The sequence below is a fragment of the Crocuta crocuta genome, unplaced genomic scaffold, assembly GCF_008692635.1.
Source record: "Crocuta crocuta isolate KB4526 unplaced genomic scaffold, BGI_CrCroc_1.0 scaffold77, whole genome shotgun sequence".
Taxonomy (NCBI): domain Eukaryota; kingdom Metazoa; phylum Chordata; class Mammalia; order Carnivora; family Hyaenidae; genus Crocuta; species Crocuta crocuta.
This window is the reverse complement of record NW_027532172.1, coordinates 7,313,683-7,335,858: the sequence shown is the minus strand read 5'-3', so window position 1 is coordinate 7,335,858 and position 22,176 is coordinate 7,313,683. Positions and strand designations below refer to the sequence as shown.

The 22,176-nt window shown below is 55.4% G+C and overlaps 1 protein-coding gene across 4 annotated transcripts in view; it reads left to right on the top strand.

The window, feature by feature from the left end:
• The window catches only part of CACNA2D2 (calcium voltage-gated channel auxiliary subunit alpha2delta 2), a 115,051-nt gene that overhangs the window by 28,739 nt on the left and 64,136 nt on the right, over positions 1–22,176 (top strand). For all 4 annotated transcript variants that reach the window (XM_077776983.1, XM_077776982.1, XM_077776984.1 and 1 more), the window contains exon 2: positions 15,938–16,054. In XM_077776983.1, the coding sequence (XP_077633109.1) occupies positions 15,938–16,054 (117 nt within the window). The remainder of the gene's footprint in view (positions 1–15,937; positions 16,055–22,176) is intronic.

Below are 22,176 nucleotides of genomic sequence, written 5' to 3'. Positions count from 1 at the left end.
GGGTGGGGTGATGGGGGTACAGGGCGGGCTTCCTGAGCCTCTTAAGATGCGAGATTCATTTCCTTAAACACACATTGTCTCACTGCAATTTCACGTCCGAGCAGTTCTGGCAAGGAATTAACAGCCCCTGGGAGAGAGCNGTGGGGGGGGTGGCAGCACAGGCAGGGGGCTTGGGGCTGTTTGGACAGGGAACCCACAGAAGACCCGGCTCAGGGGCTGCCCTGCCTGGCCAGACAGCTTTCTAAGTGAGCCCAGCCAACATCTGTCAAAAGAATGCGTAAATCCTGCCCCATTTTAGATGTTCTGAGTATATGGAGGAGGGGGACCATATAATGATTTGGGGAGCAAATCAAGGATACTGGGCTCTCAGGTCAGAAAGGACAATTAAGACCATTGATCCAACCCCCACCAGAGAGGACTAGCTGAGGCTGACCCCCTTTCTGATGGGGGCTTACTAACTCTGGAGGCTGTACTTTGCTTTTGACTCAGGCTCCTGGACCTCTCCCCACATACTCCTCACCTCTGCCTGTGTGTCTCCTCCACAGCCCTTGTCAGCCTAGGAGGCTGCCCTCCTGTAGTCATGTGGGAGATGCAGCTCTGCTCCATGGGTGGCTCAGGTCTCTCCCCATCCCCACCAGTCCTCAGGGCACAGGCTCCCACATTGCAGGCCTGCCCATGAACCAGCTGCCTCTCTCTTCAAGGCACTCAAGGCAAGTTGTGTGTGTGTGGTGACAGTAGTCTTGAAGACGAGGCTGAAAAAAGGTAGCACTTTCACCCCCTCCTCAGTAGTGCCCTTCATACAGCGTAACAGCAGCCCAGGGAATTTGGGCCTCCCTGGCTTGGGCACATTTGGGGACATCCTCCAAGGTTGCGGTTACCCTGTTTTGCCCTCTCTACCTTCCCCCTGCCCATACCCACAATCCCTCCATCCCCAACCCTCACCACTAAAGGGTCTTGGTTCTGCTGTGGGCACCCTATAGATGCTAAGTCAGGGGCGAGCAGGAGGAGTACCATGGGGAAGGTGGCCCATCCTCCGGCTCTCCTGGGCAGCCGCTCATTCATCACCTCTTAGAGGGGAGACCTGCTAATTTGTCAGCCCATTAGCTGGGCATGAGCAGCATATGGACCCAGTTCCTGCTGCCCTCTTCCCGCCTGCCTGGGATAGCAACATCTGGGCTCACTGCGTGGCCAAGGTCCGGGCTTAGATCCCACGTGGCACTGTCTTGCCCCAGAGCTGAGCCCCTCAGTGAGGCAGCCAAGGGTTAGCACCCGACTTCTGCAACAAATCCACATTTGGAATTAGCAACAAAACCTCACTAAGCCCTGGGCTGAGGAGAGCCCTGTTTTTAGGAAACTGGGTTTTATTTTTATTGTTTAGAGAAAGGTAATTTTTTTCTCACCCACTATCAGCAAGGAGATCAATTGTTCTCATGGTGTTTCTAGATCCTCTTGTCTGGGAGTGGGGGTGGGCAGGAAGCATCGCCTAGTCCCAGTCCCATGGCTCCATTGTTGCTCCCCCCCACACACAGGAGGGATTTGTGCCCTAGAGGCTCTTTCGGTACAGCCTGGCATGTCATGCAGAGGGCTTCCGTGTCTGTGGGGTCAGTGGCTGGAAGGAGGCGCCAGCCCAGTGGGAATATGTAACCAGGGCTGGGCTCTAGTCCCTCTGAGATGACAGGCAGGGAGAGAAAGGACTGGGGGGGCTCAAGGACTCTCTGGGCCTGTCATATGCACAGTATGCATACAGATGCTCCCTGAGGCCTACTGTGTGCTGTACTTGATCCGGGGGATGGGGGACTGGGGCCTGCACTCAGGGAAGGATGCACCCCACCTCGTTCGTGGTGAGACTTCCCCCCACATGCACATGCGAGCTAGAAGAATGCATGCTGGGATGTGTGCTCCTAGACACACACATGTACCCGGGGTCACACACACTGGAACATGTGCTTGGGCATGCATTGCACACTCACAGGAACACCATCCTCCTTTTGTGTACACACACTCTGCTGTACACTTCATGTGATGCCTTCCAACATGCATGTACAGACACACACTCAGGCACAAACATTGGCTCCTGGCTCCTGCATTGCCTGCATTTATGGCAGGAGATAAATTTGCAGTTTAGCAACCTTAACCTGCTAGCACTATAAACTCAGAGAGCCTGATAGCCCGGCTTCACGGCATGTTGGCAGCCCAGCAAAGCATGGTGCTATATAGGAGGGGTTTCCCAGCCAGCTTATCCCACCAGCCCTCCAGGCCAGAGCACGTCCAGTTCCCAGCTGGAAGAGGGGCCTGTGCAGAGACTACCTGTGCCCAGGTAGAGCTGAGAAGCAGGGGACTACCTCGGGTCCTTGGCCTGAGGCATCTCTAGTGATTCCCAGGGCACTCTCCCAGGATGGAGAAAGAGACAGCAAGTCAGAGGGGTCCAGGCGCTGGGGTTGGAGTGGAGGCTGGCCTGTGTTCATGGCAGAGGCGGTCTGGAGGCCATGCTAAGGACGTGGCTGTCTGGCATCTTAGCCTGGTTCTGGAGACTGGAGGAAAGGGCTTCCTACTTGGACCCCCGTGGGGCAATAAGAACAGACCTGAGCATGTCCCAGTGGGGGTATGGCAGGGCAGGGACAGTAGTTGGATTCTGGAAAGGCTCAGATTCCTCAGGGCTCCACAGTAGCCAGAGAAGGGGAAAGGCCTGGGGCATGGGGGCTGCCCATCCCAGTGCACAGGCAAGAAAACCAGAGGGGGAATGGTACGCTCAGAGATACTCCAGGAACAAAGACTGAACAGGGCAGACCCGTGCCTCTTGCCCAGATCCCATCCTGCAGGCCCAGGAAAGTGCCCATGGAGTCCTTCCCCAAGATCCCTCCCCAGTACCCCCAGTGACCTGGGCTTATAGACCCTGCTCGGGGGACCTGTGAGTGGGCACCCCATGAGGCGTCTCCCAACAGGCCCAGTGGCATGGGTGGGGGTGGGGTAGAGAGGAACATAGCTTCCCTGGTCTCCTCTCCCTACTAAGGAGGAAATAAGGGCCACCTTACATAATTGGGGCAATTTGTTCCGCTCTTGTCCTGCTGGCATCATTGCCCTCGTCGCCTCCTTGCTCAGGGAGCCCTTGACAAAGCTAGAAGCTCAGGCGTCCCTCCCTCCTCCCAGAGGTCGCTGAGCAGAGGACACAGGAGTCCAGAGCATCCTCACTGCTAAGACCTGGCAGGCACCTAGACCTGGGGAAAGTGGGGGGCAAGAGGGGACAGAGACCAGGACTCCCACCCCCAGTCTGCCAGGTGACCCCACAGTTCTCAGAGAGTTTATGCCAGCAGACCGGCCCCCAAGGCGCAGTGAGGGGACAAAGCTGCTTCTGCCCTGGCACTAGACACTCTGCCCAGCAGCTGCCTTCACAGCCTCATGGCTAACTGCTTGTTCTTCTCTACCTTTGTTTGCCATTCCCCTGCCAGGTGGACACTCTCTCTTGCCTATGCATTCCCACTCCTCTCCTGGAAAATCTTCCCTGACCTCCCTAGCACAGAAGGAGGTGCCAGCAGCTGGAACCTGGGTCTTCCTGGCCCTGCAGTGCTGCTCACCCCGCCCTCTTGGACCTCAGTTTACCCATCTATATCCTGAGGTCCTAGACTTCCATACCCTCAAAGCCAGAATGGTTTCCTACAGATAGAAGCAGCTCTTTGAGGGTATGTCCACCACTGGGCCCAGTGCAGATCTGTGCTTGTCCTCCCCACAACCCCACTGGGCAGACAGGCTGGGCAAATGACAGATAGGCCTCAGGGCCTGATGGTTTGGTTGGGTGCTAGTGGGGCCCCTGAGGATTCAGTTGGCACCATGCATCGATCTGGGTGGATGATCCTGGGCAGATGAATTAGGGGCTTGTCCTGAAGGGGCTGCATTTCCTGCAAGGGTTCACCCAGGTGCCTTTGAGAGATGAGCTCCCTAGGAACATTTAAAACAACATAAGGTTTGCAAACACCTGGCTTACCTGACCCCCGCTGACTTCCATAGCCCCCAGGCAAGAGGTCCCATGGGCCTAGCTGAGCGGGGACCTCAAAGCAGCTTCCCAGAGAGGGGAGGTGAGGGGCAGGGTTAGGGCTATGGAGGATCACAGGTTCCCATGGAATGGAGACCACCTGCTGGGAGGTGGGGGTGGGGGTGGGGTCTGGAACACAGTCTGTGCTCCAGTGTGATTAGTCTGTGTAGTCACTGAATCCTAGCTCTAATTACTCTGTGCCTCAGTGGCCTTGTCTGTGAAATGGGGACAATGACTAGGGCTTGTGACAGTTTGATACAATGGATGGCCAGCATGGACACTCTCATGGGCCCCACTGAGGAAGTGGCCCACCTAGACTGCGAGCCCAGACACAGCATCTGCCTCCCCTGAGCACAGTACACTTCACTTTGAGCTCATGGCTGTTCAGACCAAGGGCCCTCACAGTGTTTGGCTGAGCACTGGGTCCTATTTGCACAGTTCGTTTGCATGGCAAACAGTGTGCGCGGGCACAGGAAAGACAAATGTTGGCCCCAATGGCCACTGGGGTTCTTATGGAGGGAGAACCCAGAGCTGGAGGCACCAGGGTGGTCCCTTCCTCCCCTCAGTGTAGTGAGGGGAAACTGAGGTGCAGAGAGGGGCCAGAGTCTACTCAGGAGCACCCAGCAGGGAGTGGGTGTGCAGATCACTGATCCTCTAGCTCTGGGAAACCCTTGTGTGGTGGCCACTCCAAATTTCTCCTGTCCACATGTAGGAACTTTCCTGTAAGGGCTCAGGAGAGCCTGTGAATGATGGGAGAGAATGGGTCCCCTGTGGTGTGTGTCCCCAGCATGCGCTGGTCCTTGTTGCATACACGTCCCTGATGTGTGCCTGTCCTGAGTGTGGCTTCAGCATGTACACGGCTTCTGTGTGTAAGTACTGTTTGTTCGTTTATGTATGCTTCCAATGTATTCTACAGAAGATTTAAGGGTACTTACAGGGATACATAAAATTCGAGAAGAGCCTATAAATTGGAAGTAGGAGAAAAATAAAAGAAAAATGAGGGAAAGAACAAAGATGGGGTTGGGAGGTGCTGACGCAGGATGTGGACGAGATAGCCCGGCATGACTGTGCTCCCTGGTACACTCACTTGCACACTCACCATCGGCCAGCACCTGCTTGGCTCTGGTACCCACTGCTTTATCAGTGCCTGACACTTGAGCACTGTGACCCTCGTTGGGACCTGATCCAGAAGCCGCTGTGAGTCAGGCGTGCCCATGCCCCCACCAGGCCCAGCACTCTGGCTGTTAGGAGACTCTCAAATGCTGTGTCCAGCGGGAGGATTTAGGGCCATGACCTTCAGGTAGCCCCAACCATCTGTGGCCAGAGAAGTTTCACTGCTTAAAACATGTCAGATGGCTGCAGACCACCTTTTTGAAGTATGAATGGAAACCCACAGAGCTTCACCCAGGTGACATTCAGTGACAGCCAATGGGTCAGTCAGGGCTGTGGTGCTTTTTCAGTGAGCCTAACTGTGAGGCCTGGTAAGGTCCAGAGCAGCTTCCTGGCACTGGGCATGAATGTGGTGAAATGGGCGTGTTCGAGCTGGTCTGCATGATCTGGTGGGTGTGCCTGGACCTACAGTGTGTGCCCAGGGACGGGGCAGGACCCATCAATGACCTTGCCCCCTTGATACTATGGGAGGCCACAGCCACCTCCAGGTCTCACCTCTGCCTCTGTCTTTCTCCCCCATACCTGATACGTGAAGATCCCGTGTTTTCACAAGAGCAGCCGGCCTGAGGGCCTCTCACTCTGATTGGTGCTGTCATTATTTGGCAACATCTTCAGCAGAGAGTTTCAGCAGCAAAGGGCAGACTTCCAGTCTGCAAGGCCTAGAAAGGCTGGCCCTGCAGGACAGCGTGGGGCAGGGAAAGCTCTCAGGGCCTCGGGAGCAACCCTGGAAGGAGGCTCCACGAGAAGCCAGCAGCACCTTGCATTTGACCTTTCATTGTTGAGGAACACCCCACAAAGCCTGGCTGAGGCAGCTGAAAGCTGTGCGGATGCTGAGAGTGAAGGCTCATGCCAAGCCACACCACTCATGAAGAGCAGAGCCAGGATCCAGGCCATGGCTTTTTAGCCATTCTCGGCTGCAAATGGAAGGGACTCGGGGGCAGGAAGGGCTCCTCTTTGGACAGATTCTGACCCTTCTGCCACTTCAGTTGCCTCATCTTTGAGATAAGAAGCCACCCAGCTGCTGAGCACCTCCCCATGCCCTTATCACAGGTCAGAGAGGGGGATGGATAAAGAAAAATCAGGTGAACCCACATTCTCCCAGGAAGCCTGCCTGGGGGGTCTCAGGACAAACTCAGTTTCTGGCCATTCTGGGGTTCCCTGAGAGACCTTTCCCAGCCCCTGAAGAGGGTTGCCCACCCGGCTAGGAGGATGGAATGGAGGTGATGTGGGCAAAGGAAGCAGCCTTTGTCCTTCACTCCCTGGTATTCGGAACTGTGCCTCAGGCCCAGCCTCAAACCGATCTCATGAGGGTGTTTATGGGGGTAAGTTTCTGCTGCCCTGGGCTGGGAGACAGTCATTTAGATAAGACCTCCATAGCAGCTAGAGCTATAAAAATGATTAGGAGTCCTCCCGGGGCCACCAAGGGTGCACTGGAGCCCCTGCGCACACAGACTCCCACAACCCTTCACCCTGCCCTGCCAGGACTCTCGCCCAGAGAGGCAGGAAGGGGGCCTCATAGGAATCAAGACAGGCTCAGAGGAGAAAGGGATTTAAGAGACCAGATGGCAGGCCAGTGATCAGGCCCTGGGGTCTTTCTCCTTGGGCTGTTGTGTGGGACAGAGGGGCCGTGTGCTCTGCTCTTGAGGGCAGGGTCCACGTCCAAGGCCATGCTGGGCCAGGGCTCCTCAAGGTGGTGAGCCAGGTAAAGGGCAGACCAGACTTGCCAGGGCATGAGGGACTCTGTGGCCCTGAGACCTGGAACTGATGACTGGAGCCTGAGAAGCCCAGTGTCATGGGCTCCTCCACTTACTGCCTAGTCATCAGCCCATTTCTCCAGCTGCCAGAGCCTTGGTTTCTTTAGCTGTAAAATGGGGACAACAACCATAGCTGCCTCTGGAGATTGTTCTGACTCAGTGGCTCAAGTGCTGAGCCCTGTCTCACCTCCTGGAGGGGAGGGCCTATCCTCACTGTTGTCCCTCCGAAGCTGAGAGGCTGAAGAGTCCTGGGGTAAGGGAGGCAGGGCCCCCTTGGTAGGGAGGCAGCAGGAGAGAGCTGAGCCAGGGTGGGTGGCAAAGGGGCCCAGACGCTGGCACAGATAACCTGTTTCCCATAAACACGGGCGCCCACACCAGCCACACGAGTTGGAAAGCGCGGGTATGTTTACTCGCACTCCCCCGTGCCGGCTGGTGTGCTGGGCACAGCTTCCCTCCCAGCTGCCTCGACAGCCGGTGGCTCCCTGCTCAGGGCGGGGAGCCAGCAGGGGCCCCGGATCTGCCTGCAGTTCCATTCACCTCGGGCTCAAGTCTCAGGGGCCCTGAGAGTCTCCTCTGGTGTCCATGTGGTGGGGCTGTGATACGCTCCCCTGCTCTTTACAAGCACCTGAGTAGACAAAGGCCTGGAGGCTGGAACTGTCAGGGACCCGTGCCTCATCTTAAGGCAACAGGTGTCTCTCTAGTGAGGTCCAGGGCCCCTCCATCCCCACAATCCAGCTGACTTCTCAGTGAGTGCTTCCCACAGGGGTATGGACACACCCAGAACTAGTGGGTGCACATTGCAAGTGGGTGCCATTGCAGGCATCCTGGTGCCCCATGGACCCTAGATGCTGGGGCTCCTGTTTCCGGTTCTCTGCGCTCTGAGCACCTTATCTGAGCTCAGCAGGTCTGTGGATCATCTCCGTGAAGTGAGGGCAGACTCTTGGCTAGGCGTGAGTCTCCATGGCATTGTATCACCCTTTTGAGACACACAGGTGCCCAGTGCTGACATTGCAGTCAGGGACATTGGATTGTGTCCTCCCAGCCCCCATGGAATTGGCCATTTGACATTGCCACCTCTGTAATAGTGAGACACCCCCCCATCCCTCCCCACCATCACATTCCTTTCTCACCTCCCACCTGTCCACAGACTTGACCACCAAGGGAGCCAGAACCTAGGGAAGAAGATCAGACTGCCTGCTTCACATAGGCATACAGCCATGGGGATGCTGCTGTCTGGAGTCCTGCCCCCTGTGCAGGGCAACCATGAGTGAATTCCTTCTCAGCTACCCTGATGACCGGGCTTGCATGCTTCCTGTGACAGGGAGCTCCCTATCTATCCAGGCAATGTTCCCAGGGTTTGGGAGCCTTGAGTGTGGGAAACTTCCTCCAGTTTCCCCTGGGCTGAAATATGACCCTCTCCTCACAGGTACCATTAGGGACCTCAGAGTTGTGCCCTCAGGAACTTTGGAGAAAGGACTTCTACTTGGAGCTGGGTGGAGTCATGCCCCCCCACCCCCACCCCAGGACTGCTCTCACCTGAAATAGAGAGACCTTAATGCTGGCAGTCTTGTTCCAAGTCAAGTCTGGAATAATGGATGGATAATCAGGATTACCACGGTTTTAAAGTCAGCTTAGAAATTCACATCTGTTTCATAGGAGCAAAGATGGGCCACACCCAGGAACGACCACGCAAACACTTGTGTTTGTGGCTGCTCTTGCCTTGCCCTGGGACATGTGCAGGGCAGGCCTCGCAGAAGTGGGGGTCCGCACAGGGGCAAGTGCAGGGAGGGCTGCACAGACTGGCCCTAGCTCAACTGGGAGGATTTGGTTTATTGTTTTTGTTGGGTTTTGTGTCTTTTGAAAAACAAGAGATTGAGCCTTTTTATGACATGGATTTTACAGCGTAACGAGGCAGCGTAATTTCCCATTCTCAGCAGCAAGTGCACTTTTTACACTAATTGCATAATTAGACATAATGTACTAATTGCGGTAATGGATGACAGTCAACGAAACTTTAACTTTAAAAACAGGGAGGCGTTGCTGGGGGTGGTGGCGGGGGTTTGTGCCCCTGTGAGTTTTTCCAAGGGAAATCTGCTGGTGGGAGCTCCTACTGGCTACCTCTTGGGGGCCCAGGGGCTGCTGAGCCACCAGGGCCTTCTCACCTTGTGATCTAGGCCCCACTCCCTCCCCTGAGCTGTCTGGCTATGTACCTCCCTTTCTGCTCACAGTCTGTCCCCCAACCTCCCTTCCACCCTTCACTAGCCCCTGTGCTCCTGCTACTGAGCAGTCGGTCCACTGACGTTCCCTCCTCCCAGCCTCTGCACCTGCCATTACTCCTGCCCAGCCCACTATCCCCTGGCCACCCCCAAGTCTGGCAGACTCCCACCCAGCCTTTCAGGCTCTCCCCTGTAAAGCCATCCCCGTCTTTTCCTTGACAGCCCCCTCCCGGCTGGCTGTACCCAAGCAAGTGAGCTCCATTCCCAGTGTCTCCTGCATACCTCTTCCTGCTGCCACTCCTCTATCCTTGGCAGTCTGAAAGGACATCTGTCCTCTCTGGATTGTGAGTCCTAGGAAGGCAAGGACAAGATCTGGACCATCTCTGCTGCCCCAGGCTCAAGAGGGCCCCAGGGCCAGTTGCATGAATGTGGTATGCCCCAGTGGAAATGTAAAGACATGGGAGTGGGGTGGGAGTAAATCGTCACATCCTGACCTGCTTCTCAAAGCCAGGCCAGGAGCCCTCCTCCCAGCTCCCACACTGCCTTCGTGTTCTCCATTGCAGCCCCCATAGGACCACATTGTAATGGCCTGGGTGGTGTCCGTGACTTCCTCTAAACAGAGTGTTCATTCCAGGAAATCCCTATTCAATATGACGGTTAGTAATGTGACAACCAGCATGACTGCATACAAACCCTGCTTGTGACAGGACACCATATATAGCTAACTGTGGAGCCAACCCACCACAGGATGGTGACAGTGTGGCATGGCAACTGGTGAATGTCAGCAGCAGATAAGCATGTGACCAAGTGGCACATAATCCCCTGCTTGTGCGCCAGCTGTGTGCTCTGAGGGTCCCTTGCCCTTGCTTTACTCTAAGTCCCGCACTAGGTAGGCCAGGGAGGGGCTACACCCTGGCCACAGGGAGCTGTCAGCCACACACATAGTCCAGGGCCTGGACTGTCTCTAAAGCAGCTAAGTTAGGGTTTTTATGCACACACTACAGGGCAGCCCCCTTTGTCTCACCAGGAGCTGAGTTGTGGAGCTCAGGGTTTAGGTGAAGGGAGAGCCCAGGAGCTGCAGCCTGTCCTAGATCTGTTCTAGATCTCTCCTGAGTCCTGAGTGTTCTCAGCAGAAGGGGAGCACAGGTACCTGGCTACTCCATTGATCCTGTGGTCTTCAAGGGTGATTAGCAGCTATGTCAATACCCTCAATTTTCCCTGCAAAGCCAGGAGATGGGCAGCAGTCTGGCAGGAGTGAGGTCAGAGGCCTGAGATCCAGCTTTGCCCTGACTGACTGGGGTACCTGAGCTAATCACTACCAGTTTCCCCCACCTCTTGGCCCAGCTCAGGGTCCCTAAGCCACCAGGATACCCCTATCCTCCTACCCAAGGCTCTCCTGATCCCTGGCACAAGTGTGTCCCGTTCCAGTCCCTGTGGCCCTGTGGCCTTTCTGGTGCTTGCCTCTGTGGGCCAGCCTAGGGGGAGCCCAGCCCACCATCTCTGGTCCCCTTGCTGCTCTCCGTGCAGGAGCCTGTTGGCATGAGGGCTAGGCAGTTAGGGCCTTCACCAGTTGCTCCTTCCAAGACCGGGGACCGGATACTGAGACATGAATGGGTTGGAGAATAGCAAATCCCCCAGAGGGTCGTATTGTGGGGCTCCTCTCTCAGCACCCTGACTGTGCCCTGCCCAGTAACCTGGGTGGGGGGAGGGAGCCAGGATGCTGGAACACCCGGGTAGCCGAACACCCACCTGAGCCTGGGCCTGTGAGGAGACAGCCAGCAGCAGGGCCCAGCCTGTGTCAAATCTTTCTCGTTCCATTTTCTTTCTGATTTAATTTTCCAGAGATTAGGGCCCGTTCACCTTCGCTGCAGAAAGGAGCCTCACACGCGCCTGTTTTTACTCCCAGGATTAGGTGGCTATGTAGTCAATCAGGCCGATTCTGCCAGTCCACCCCTCCTTCCCTCCAGAATGGAGGCCTTCGGTGTGACCCTCGTCTGCCACCAGACCCCCAGCTTATCCCTTGTGCTCCCTTTACCTTACCTTGTGTCTCACCTTCAAGTACAGGAATAAGTGCAGGGAACCGAAGTACGCAAGTGTGACCTGAAGCAAGGATTTTGGGTCAGACAGATCTGGTTTGAATCTAAACTCTGCTGTATAACTTAAGCTCTCTGACCCTCAGTGCCCTGTGTGCTTGCTAAATGGACATGATCCGAAGCGACCCTCCTCTGGTTGTCCAAGATCAGTGAGGTCAGGTGTGAAAACATCTGCCCCAGGGTGGCCAGAGCAAACACTCAGTGAACAGCGTCCTTCCTGGGGCCTCCATTGTCCCTCTTCGCCCTTTGCCCTCCTCCCCTTCCCCTCCTCGCCTCCTTTTCCTCTCCCTTCCTCCCACCTTCCTCCTCTCCCTGGGCAGGTTGAGTGCTGGCTCAGGGCCAGGCCCCACTGCCGCCAGTTCTGGGACTTTGCAAAGAGCCTCTCCAGTATGACTAGGGGCATCCGGTTCTCCAGTCCTGGGGTCTCTTGTCTCCTGTGATGTTGTCTCTGTTTCCAGGTACCTCAGAACCCGACCCCACTCTTAGTCAGGACTATCATGAGCTGTGGGAATGAGGCTGGCTCTGTCTGCCCCTGTGTACGTTCAGGCTTCCTGTCCAAGGTCAACGTACCTACAGGTGTCCTCTAGGCTCCTCTTTATGTGGAGACACCGGAGAAGCAGGGGGCTGGGCAGAGGTTCTGGGGCCCCTGAGGAGGCCTTGACCTCCACAAGCCCCTGAAATCCTAGGCGGAAAGGCTGACCAGGCATGCCGCTTAACTAAAGAATCACTAGAGCTGAGAGAGGGTCGGCGTTGGGGCCAGCAATGGGGGACACAGGGAAGGAGGTGAGGAGATAAGGGGAGCGATATAGGGACAGGTCTCCATAACTGACGGGGAGAGGTGCCCTTAGGGGAGGAGGCCAGAGGTATCTGGTCCAAGGGAGGGGAGCCAGAGACTCCTGTGAACAAAGGGCTGCAAGCTGCCTTGGAATTGTCATCCTTGGGGTCTCAGCCACCCCTGCTCCATATGCTCACCTGGCTCCAGCCAGCCTGTCTGCCAGTCTATTGCCCTGACCCACTACTGTTCACCATCTCTGAGGGATGGAGGCCCTGCCTCTTCCTCCCCCATCACGGCTGGTGCCAAGCTGCAGCAACCTGTAGACCTGCAGGCCCCCATATCTTTCCTCAGTCCAGCCGTCTGTGCAGAAGTGGGGGCCTTGGAGGCTGTGCTGCTGTGGGAGCTGTTGGGTTTTTCCAATTAGCTTGCTGGGCCAAGGACACCAGCGGGCATGCAGGCCTGCTGTGGTTGTTGAGGCCCTGCATCCGGTGCACCCTGGCCTGTCTGTTGCTTGTAAGCCGGCTCCAGGGACCAGGGCTAGAGGCTGGGGCTCAAGGGGAGCCAGCCCTGGCATGCTTTCTGCCCTGGGATCTCCCAGGCATCCTGCTGGGCTTATAGGTAGAAAGTACCTCCTCAGACGGCATCAATGGAGAGATGACCTATCTCCCAGGGTGGGACCATCTGCTGAACTATATCACGCAGATCTCCCTGGGACACAGGACTCAGCTCAGGCCCACCCCCAAGGGACAGGGGCACCTAGAATAGGTCCAGGGGAATGTTTAGAGGGATGAAGCACTTGGAGGAACTTGAAGGAACAAGGGCTGCCGTGTCTCAGGGGCTCTTTTGGGATTGGGGCACAGGCTTGGCTGGTAGTTTGACCAGCCCCTAAGTTCTAGGATTCAGCCCTTGTCTCCCCAGAAACTCCTTCTAGCCCATTTTACCACCCTTGCTCTAGAGAGAATTTAGAAAGGCAGGGAAGGCAGAAGGGAAACAGGGATAGCATGAGCAAAGGGGTGGTAGTGGGCATCAGCATGGGCTAGGGACCCAGAAGCCTGCAGGGGCACACCAGGTCAATGGGCTGGAGAGGCCACCAATGCTGGCACCAAGGGCCAGCAGAAGGGTGTCATAGAGGCTCCTTGGGAAAGGAAGAAAGAGTGGCAGATGTAGCCCCAGGCTCCAAGGGGTAGCTGCAAACAGGAATATAAGAGTCAGACCGAGGTCTAGCTGGCCGCAGAGCTCTGCTCTTGAGCAGGGAATTGGGCATATGCATTTGCCAAGGGTCCATTACACACAGGCCCAGTGCCTGGGGAGAGTTGGAAAGGAGCTGGCCTGGCTGTGCTGTATCAGTGGCGTCCCTGTGTCTGGGCTCCCCTGTCATCACCTCCAGGGCCCCGGCTGAGGTGTTGGAGACAAGAACAGGATGGCTGGAGAGGGGCTGCCCAGGAAAGCCTGGGAGGAGGGTGGGGCTGGAGGCAGGCAACCCCAGGAGACCACGGATGTCTGCCCAGGAATGGGAGCCAATGGCCTCAGATCCTTAGTGTGCCGATCTAGCAGAAAGAGTGGAGGCAGGGAGAGACTGTGACTCCTGCAGAATTCTGGTGATCCTCAGTAGCAATAGTGACAATAGTGTAGGCTCTTTGCAGTCCTCCATCAGCCTGCAGAGAGGGTACTGCCGTTCTCTCCTTTAATAAATCGGACACCAAGGTTCAGACGTGAGGTGACTCTTAGCAGGGCTCCTGCTTTCAAGGCCTTGAGCCACCTTTCAGGGCCCTGGGATATGACACTTCCACCTGGAGACCCACTCCCTCTGGCTCCTGAGCCCTGTCCCAGTCACCGTGCCACACTGCAAGGGACACCCTGGATCCGGTGGGGAGGAATTCCTGGGCTCCCAGAGGAAAGTTATCAGGAGGCTGCTTAGTCCAGATTCTGATCGGGGACTGCCACGGCTATGGACAGCCCTATTTGGGATACCTGGGAATGACCTTGACAAGAGAGTCAGGTGTTGGAACTTCATCCCCTACCCAGAGAAGCCAGGCAGCTGCGCCCCCTGCTGGCATAAGTGGGCCAGGGTGCACTCGCCAAGGCTTCAGCTGGTGTAGCTGGCCTCAACACGCCCAGGGCAGTGGCTCCAGGCCAGCAGCTCATGCTTAAGAAAGGGTGTATTTTTAAAGTCCTGAAACCTGGGATGGAGAGGTCCAGGAAGAACTGGCTTTGCCATCCATCCAGAGTCGTGTGGCCTTGACCTGTCCTTTCTTGTTTCTGAGCCTCAATTTCCCCAACAGTGGGCACTGCTCTCCAGGCTCCCCACATTTCCCAGTGACCCCAGACTCAGACCCCTCCTTGATCTCTGTCTCCATCACCATCTTCCATCTAGGGGCCTCTGCCCTGAGGCACAGCCCAGGGAGCCCAGGAAACAGCCTGGCCTGATGCCCACTTGGGGCCTCCATCCCCCCTGGCCCTGCATCCCGGCCTCACGCCTCACCCTCTAATCGCCACTGCTCTGTGGGAAGGAGCGAATTCGCCACAAATTATTTTGTTCTAGGAGAAGGACAAAAAGAAAAGAGAAGCCGGGAGGGATGGGGGGTGGCAGGAGGAGGAGACTGCCTGAGCCGGCTTTGTGTGGTACTTTAACCCTTGGACTGCTGGGCGCTGAGTGGGCGGCGGGGCAGGGGCTCCAGGCTGATCCCTCACCTCCTCCCCCATCAGCTGCTGAAAGCCTTATCTCCCCCACATCTGGCTGTCACTCTCCCTACTTTATCTCGCCTGCCTGTCTGTCTCTCATCAGCTGCCTCTCCCACCTCCTTATCTCCTCCTCATCACCTCTTCTCTCTCTACATCCCTCTGGTTCTGCACTGCCCGATGGCATGGCCCCGTGGTGGCGTTCAGTAGTGGCATGTGACTTCTGTGAAGGAGTCAGCTTTGGGAGCACACCTCCTGGGGTCATCTGGATGGACACATGTGGGGGTGTAAAATGCACACTTAAATACTCACGTATGCATGTGCATACACCCAAGACCCCAGCCTGGAACAAAGAGGCCCGCTGAATTCACTCCTGTGACTCACATCTAAGCCTCAGGCTTCATCTAGAGGCTCTAACCCCATCTTACCCCCAACACGCAGGCACACGCACACAGATGGATGTGTGTTGAGCCATAACACACACGCTCACGCATGCAGATGCAGACTGTCAGCTCTACACCCCCACGTGAGTGAGTGCACAGACCCAGTCCTTAAGGAGAGAGGGGCAGATTTATCCTCCCGACACACCTCCTTTTCCCTGGTCCCTGCCCCCATATTCTGTGCCCTGAATGAGAGAGGAGCTCCGAGGGGGACGCAGAATTCCCACTAGTTTCTGTAAATGCCTTGGGGCAGCACCAGCAAAAGAGGCTATGGATGCCTGCGCCCTTGGGGAGGGGTGGCTATACGTTTGTGATGCATGTGTGGGCGTGTAGATGTGTGTAGTAAGTGTGACAGTGTCTTCATGTCAGCAGGCATGTGGTATGCAGTGTGTGCTTACTGGTTCCATCTCCCCACATACACACACCCTGCCTCCTATCGAGCCCGCCCTTCCCCCTCTGCTGCTCTCAGCTGCTCTGAACTAGTCACAGGGGTGTTGCTCATGGCCCCTGGAGGAGGAACCCTGAGTCCTAGAGAAGGCAGTAACAACCTGGTCCCACCAGTCACAACCAGGGCAAGCTGTGGAATCTATGACTGTAGCCTTTCTTCAAGTTCAGAAGGGACACTGGGCCCAACCCTCAGACATCCATGCTCTCCGAGTGGCCAGAGCCAGAATTGGGGCAGGGCCAAGGGTTGGACCATACTATGCAGAGGGCAATGAGGAGGCTGTGGCATGGGAATGTAGAACCACCCTGGTCTCACCCCTGGCTCCTGCTTCCTTCTAGATCTACAAGGACAACCGGAATCTATTTGAGGTGCAGGAGAACGAGCCTCAGAAGTTGGTGGAGAAGGTAGCAGGGGACATCGAGAGCCTGCTGGACAGGAAGGTACAGGCCTTGAAGGTAGGTGCAGTTGTTTGGGCTGAGGGAGGGCCAGGTGAGTGGCTCTGCACTGTGTGGGCAGTGCCCCTACCCAGCATGAACACATGGCCCTCCTGTCCCTCTGAATTCAGGCTGAATTCACTGGCAGGGCTGTGCTCACCTGGACTGTGGGCAGCAATGTCAGGAACAGATAGTTTTATCTGGAAGAGGCTGCATGAGGGTGACCTGGGGTCCTGGGGCTCTTGTGCAGGCATAAAGGTGGGGCCCAGGCAGGCTTGGAATTCTCAGATTCCTCTGGTCTACAAGTGTGCTCGGGGTGAGCACCTGCTGATGCTGGGAGGGTGGGCTGCCACTGCGATGGGGAGGGAGTGTGGAGTGGCCCCAAATGCCCCACAGAGAATGTGGGAGCCATGTAATGCTAGGGATTGGAGCCCCCCCCCACTCTGCCCATGACCTTGAATGTTTCTCTGCCTCCCTCTGAGCCTCACTCTCCCCCTCTAATCTTAGAGAGGTTGTGCCTGTCAGCTCCAAGGCGCTGCCGTTCTGAGAGTTTACAGATCCTGCTCAGCTGCCCTGACCGCTTATACAAAGCCAGCAGGCCCCTCAAACTCCACCCACCCCAAGGGAGTGCAGGTGGGGGAGGGGCTTCTAGAGCTGCGAGGTTGTGCAGTAAATGAGGGAGAGTGTCCAAGCTGCCCCCTGCATCAGAGGCACAGCTGCCACTGCCCCAGTCCCCACGTGTGTCAGAAAGAAGAGTCCAATAAAAAGGAATGGAGTACTGATGATACACATGATAACATGGATGAATTTGAAAACATTCTACCAAGTGAAAGAAGCTCTCCACAAAAGACCACCTATTGTGTGATCCCATTTCTGTGAAATGTCCAGAATAGGCAAATCCACAGAAATGGAAAGTACATTAGTGGTTGCCTAGGGCTGGAAGGGAGGGGGAATAAGGAGGGACTGCTAATGGGTACAGAGTTTCTTTGGGGGGTGATGAAAATACTCTAAAATTAGATTGTGGTGATGGTTGCACAACTCTGCATGTGCTAAAAAAATAACACTGAATTCTATACTTTATGTGGGTAAATTTTGTCGTATGTGAATTGTATCTCAGTAAAACTATTTTTCTAAAAAAAAGATGAGCAAGTCCATACAAGCCATACCCAACCTCAGGCCAGGGGCCTGGCAGGGTTAAATCGGGTCAGTCACCGAGTCCAAGCCCCCACCACATCCAGGCCCCAAGGAAAGAACCCATGCTGGGCCCTGCCATCCCACTGGCGACCCCTGCCTGTCCTGTGTTATGTAGAATCACAGAGTAGGGAGAGGCTGGCATGCTGGGACCAGAAACCCAGAGGCGGTGGACCCTGAAGGCCTCCCACCCAGGGGGGGATCGAGATGACCCAGAGCTGGGCCCAACCCAGTCCAGCCTGACCTTCAGGAGCTCCCAGTCACAGGCTGGGAGACAACTGGAGAAATGAACTGCCCCCGGGAAGAGGGCAAAGCCCAGTCTTGAGCTGGGACAGCAGTCCCTTGGCGGGGAGGGCGGGTGTCCAAGAGTGTCTCCCCTAACTGTGAGAAACATTCTGCTGCCCTATCCATCCAGCATATCATGTCCCCTCCTTGGTTTTCCTAGAACTGGGCCTGACCTGGATCCTGTCCCCTCCTTTCTTGCCTCTCTGTCTCTCTCTCTTCCATTCATTCCAGACTCCTCATTTGCCTACTACTTCCTTGCTTTCCTCCATTTTACAAAGTGCAGGCCAGCAGCCCTGAACTTGTGTTGAAACTTTCTGATAAATTGAGGAAGAGGCATCCTTTAGGCCTTTAGGCCTGCTGCCCACCCTGGCTTTAGGACTCAGTGAGAGGTGCTGAGTGGTGGCAATGGCAGATGCCTGGAGGGCATGGGCCCTCCACAGATGGAGCCCAGGGCCCAGCCCCCTGCCCATCCTCTCTGGGCACTGCAAGTCTGGGATCCCTCCCCAAGCTCCTCCCCCATGCCTAGACAAACTATCAACCTTGTTACCTTGGCAGGGAGGATAGAGCCCAAGACTAAACCCCATCCTGATCCCAACTCTCTCCCTATACTCCACCCACATGCTGGACCCTGCCCCTGGAGGCAGGGCAGAGGTCTCTCTCCTTCCCACTGCATCTGCAGCCTAGCCCATGGCCTGGTACAGAATTGGTGCCAAATACAAATTATTTTCTTTTTCTTTTTCTTTTTTTTTAATTTATTTAAGTAATCTTAACACCCAATGTGCGGCTCAAACTCACAACCCCAACATCAAGAGTCACAACTAAGCCAGCCAGGCATGCCACAAATCATTTTCAAAAGAAGAATGATGGGGGAGAGACTGAGGGACTCAGTCAGTTGAGCGTTCGACTCTTGATTTTGGCTCAGGTTATGATCCCAGGGTCATGAAATCGAGCCCCACATCAGGCTCCACTCTGAGCATGGATCCTGCTTGGGATTCTCTTTCTCACTCACTGTTTGGGCACTCACCATGTCTTGTCTGTCACAGGTTGCTCTCACTGCAACCCCGTGAGGGAGGCCCACTTCACAGAGGGAACACCGAGACTCAGACATGCCATGCATCAGGCCAGGATGTAAACCCAGGTCACTATGATGCTAAGCCAGGCCCTTGACTCCCCACATGATTCCAAGGTGTGCACAGAGCCCACCACTCTTACCTTCCCAGCACTCTGCTGGCCCTTCATGAACCCCCCTGCTGCAGTGCCCTGGCTCTAGGCCCACAAGATGCTTCTGTCCACATCCCCAGAGGACACAGAGGACAACCATCCTCTCCTGCCTTGGTCCTAATTGTTCAGGATGAGCTTTGGTCTTAATTATGTTTTAAATTTGCTTTTAATCAAGTTCTGGCCCTTCACTCCTTTCCCACATTTGTTTGCAGCCTGGGTGCGTGTAGAGACAGGGATGTGGGGGACTAGACCCCTTACCCCCCTCCATTGTTCCTCTCTCCCTGGACCCCATCCAGTAATCCAATTTAAATCCTCTTGCTCTGGTCTGGAATTTTAATTTGGGGCTTGCAAAGAGGGATCTGAGCAACGCAGGACGGAAGTTCATTGGCTCATCTAATCAGGGACAATCAGACATTTGTTACGAGTTTCTCCAAGCTGCACAAGGTGATTTATGGGGCCAAGAGTCAGGAAGGAGCAGGGCCAGGTCAGGAGCCTTGCAATACAGGCAACCAGCATTCCCAGGCTGGGGAAAGCTGCTAGGACCTCAGCTTTGGGGACATGGAGGGCAGCTGTCTTGTGAATTCTACTTCCCAGGGAGCTTGGGCCTCGAGCCAGGGCCCATTCTCTAAGGGTCTTGAGTTCCAGAAGACAGAGAGAGGTGCCTGAGTTCTTACAGCACATTGGAGGCAGACTTGGGCCCAAATCAGGACTCTGCTGTCCTCCCTACTGGGGCCTTGACACAAAGCCCCTCAGAAAGGTCATTTCTTCATGGCTGTATTTTTTTCATCCATTCAGTCATCAACATTCTCTAATGGCCTACTGTGTGCCAGGCTGGTGCTGGGTGGGCAGGGGGAGGACAGGCCTGCTCCTGCCCTCAGAGAGCAAGAAGTCTAATCATATCCCAGGCCTTAGATCCCCCTCTGTAAAGTAGGGACATGAGACCCTCCCTGCCCAGTACTTCTGGTCTCAGTCTCACACCTCCAGGAGCCATCATTTGTAAAGACCACAAAGAAAACAGTGTCCCCAAAGGTTGTGCCACCTTCAGCACTGTCCCTAGTACTTCTGCTCTGTGGCTTAGAGGAGAGGCTGCAGGAGGAGACACAGCCTTGATAAAGTGAGGAGTGACCCCAGTGCAGGGGGTTCCAGCCTCCTCTCAAGGTGAGGCCATGGGCATTGTCGTTTAGTTGTCTCAGTTCCCAGAGATGGGAAGCCCAAGGCCAGAGCACTCAGAGACATCAGTGTGTCTAGAGCCTGCTCTTGGGGAGATCCTCTTCCCTCCACTTCAGACAAACCAGAGGCAGTGGAAAGGCTTGGGTGGAGATCCAGGTCCTAGAGACCTCAGCCCTTAAGCTCTTCCCTTCTACCATGCCCATGCTTCCCGTGCTCTACCTCAGGTACCCCCTGCTAATCACAGGGCCATGACCTTTCCAGTCGCTTGTACTTTTGTGTTCCCGCAGTGCTTTTCAAACTTTTTTTCTTTAAGTAGGCTCCACACCCAGCGCAGGGCTTGAACTCATGACCCTGAGATCAAGACCTGAGCTAAGATCAAGAGTCAGACACTCAACCAGTTCAGCCACTTAGGCACCCCTTGTCTTCCTGCAGTGTTTTTATACCTGCTTGAACATTGGGGTCACTTAAGGAGCTTTTAAATGGTGATGCCCAGGCCTCACCCCAAACCAAATACATCACATTCTCCAGAGGTGGAGCTGGGCTTCAGTATTTCTCAGTGCTCCACAGATGACTCATGTAGATTTAGAAGTCAGAACGTTTCCCCTAAAATGGACAGAAGTAATTCCCTTCCACAATCGTTCGCCTCTTTCTTAGTGCCTGTTAAGTGCCCAGCCTAAGATGAGCTAGAACACTCCAGATCTTTCCAAATCTTCTTTACAAGCCAAGAGTATCTTATCCCCATTTTACATTTGAGAAAATTGAGCCCCAGAGAGTTTAAGCCACTGGCCCTAAGTCTCACACCAAATTCAGGCTTTAGATCTGGGCAGCTGGGCTTCAGACCCCACAAACTGCCCCCCACCGCCTCCTCTGGGCCTCCTCTGGGCTACCACTGGTGGCCACAAGGCATTTGCTGTCTGCAGGGCATGGGCAGGGCAAGGGAAGAAGAGATGGGGCTCTGGTCTCCTCTGATAGGGGCTTGCTCTGGAATGATCTATTGACCTTGGGCAAGTGCCTTCCCCCACAGGTTCTTCCTTGGGCAGCGGAGACAGACACGATGCACCCCTTCCAGCCCAGCCTCGTGAAGCCCAGATGGATGGGACAGGGGGTGACACAGCTGCAGCCCTGGATCTGGGGGCTCTGGTGGGCAGTGTTCCCACCCTCAGTCACCTCTCTGGGGAGCGAGCATCATTTAAAGAGTAAAATTAAAAACCCTTCTGCACACTGCCGCCCTGCTTTTGCCGCTAATGGCCACTTAACCCAATTAAACTGATGCATTGTTGGCAGTGTGGCCAGGTCTGTTCAGGAACTGGGCTCTGGGTTGGGTGTTCAGAGGAATAGAAGGAATGAGCCAGGGAGGGGGCCGAGGAACCCCCCCCCCAGCTATAGAGTAGACCACGCCTGTCAGGAGGGGAGCACATTCCATCTAGCTCCCGTTTACTTGCTGCTTTTCTTTCCAAGGCTTCATCCAAGCCAGGGTTCCTCAGTGTCAGCACGACTGACATTTTGAGCAGGATAATTCTTGGTTGTGGGGGCTGCTCTGTGCATTGTAGGATGCTCAGCAGTATCCTTGTCCTCTACCCACTAGATGCCAGTAGTACACCACTCCCCCAGCTGTAACAACCAAGATGTCCCCAGATCTTATCAAATGTCACCTGGGGGCAAAGCTCCCTTCCCCCAAACCCCGGTTGAGAACCACTGGTCTAATGGGACAGAGAGAGGCAGCCATGATGAATAAGAGCCCCATAAGCAGGGGACATGGGGACCTCAGAGAGGTGCAGATGGAATGGGGCAGCCACAGCAGGAGGAAGATCCCTTCAGTTTAAGAGGGTAAAAATGAGCTTGGGGCTGCTTACTTGGGGCTGCCTGGAGAAGGCAGCAATGATTTGGGGGGAAGAGTTTGGCACTGAGACAGCTGGAGGCTGGTTCAGATCTAGGTCCTCGGATGCGCTGGTTGATGGGGGTTGGACAAGCAGATCAGCCCTGAAAGGACAAGACCTGGAGGAGGCCTGGCCCAGAGCAGGAGCCTCAGGAGTTTTCATACTACAGGTGCAAGGGCTGTGGCTCTGCGTTCTGGCTGGAGGTCAGCCTCTGGGACCTGACTGCAGACTGGGGAAGCTCTGGAAGGCACGGTAATGGGGGACAGACAGGCAGGGGATTCTGTAGCATGGGCTGCCCCCACCCACCCTTCTCTGTGCAATTAAAAGGTGTTTATGTGGGGCTGGCAGTGGCTTCTGCCTCCCCTTCATTACAAACATTAAGAGATCTTGACCCTTCCA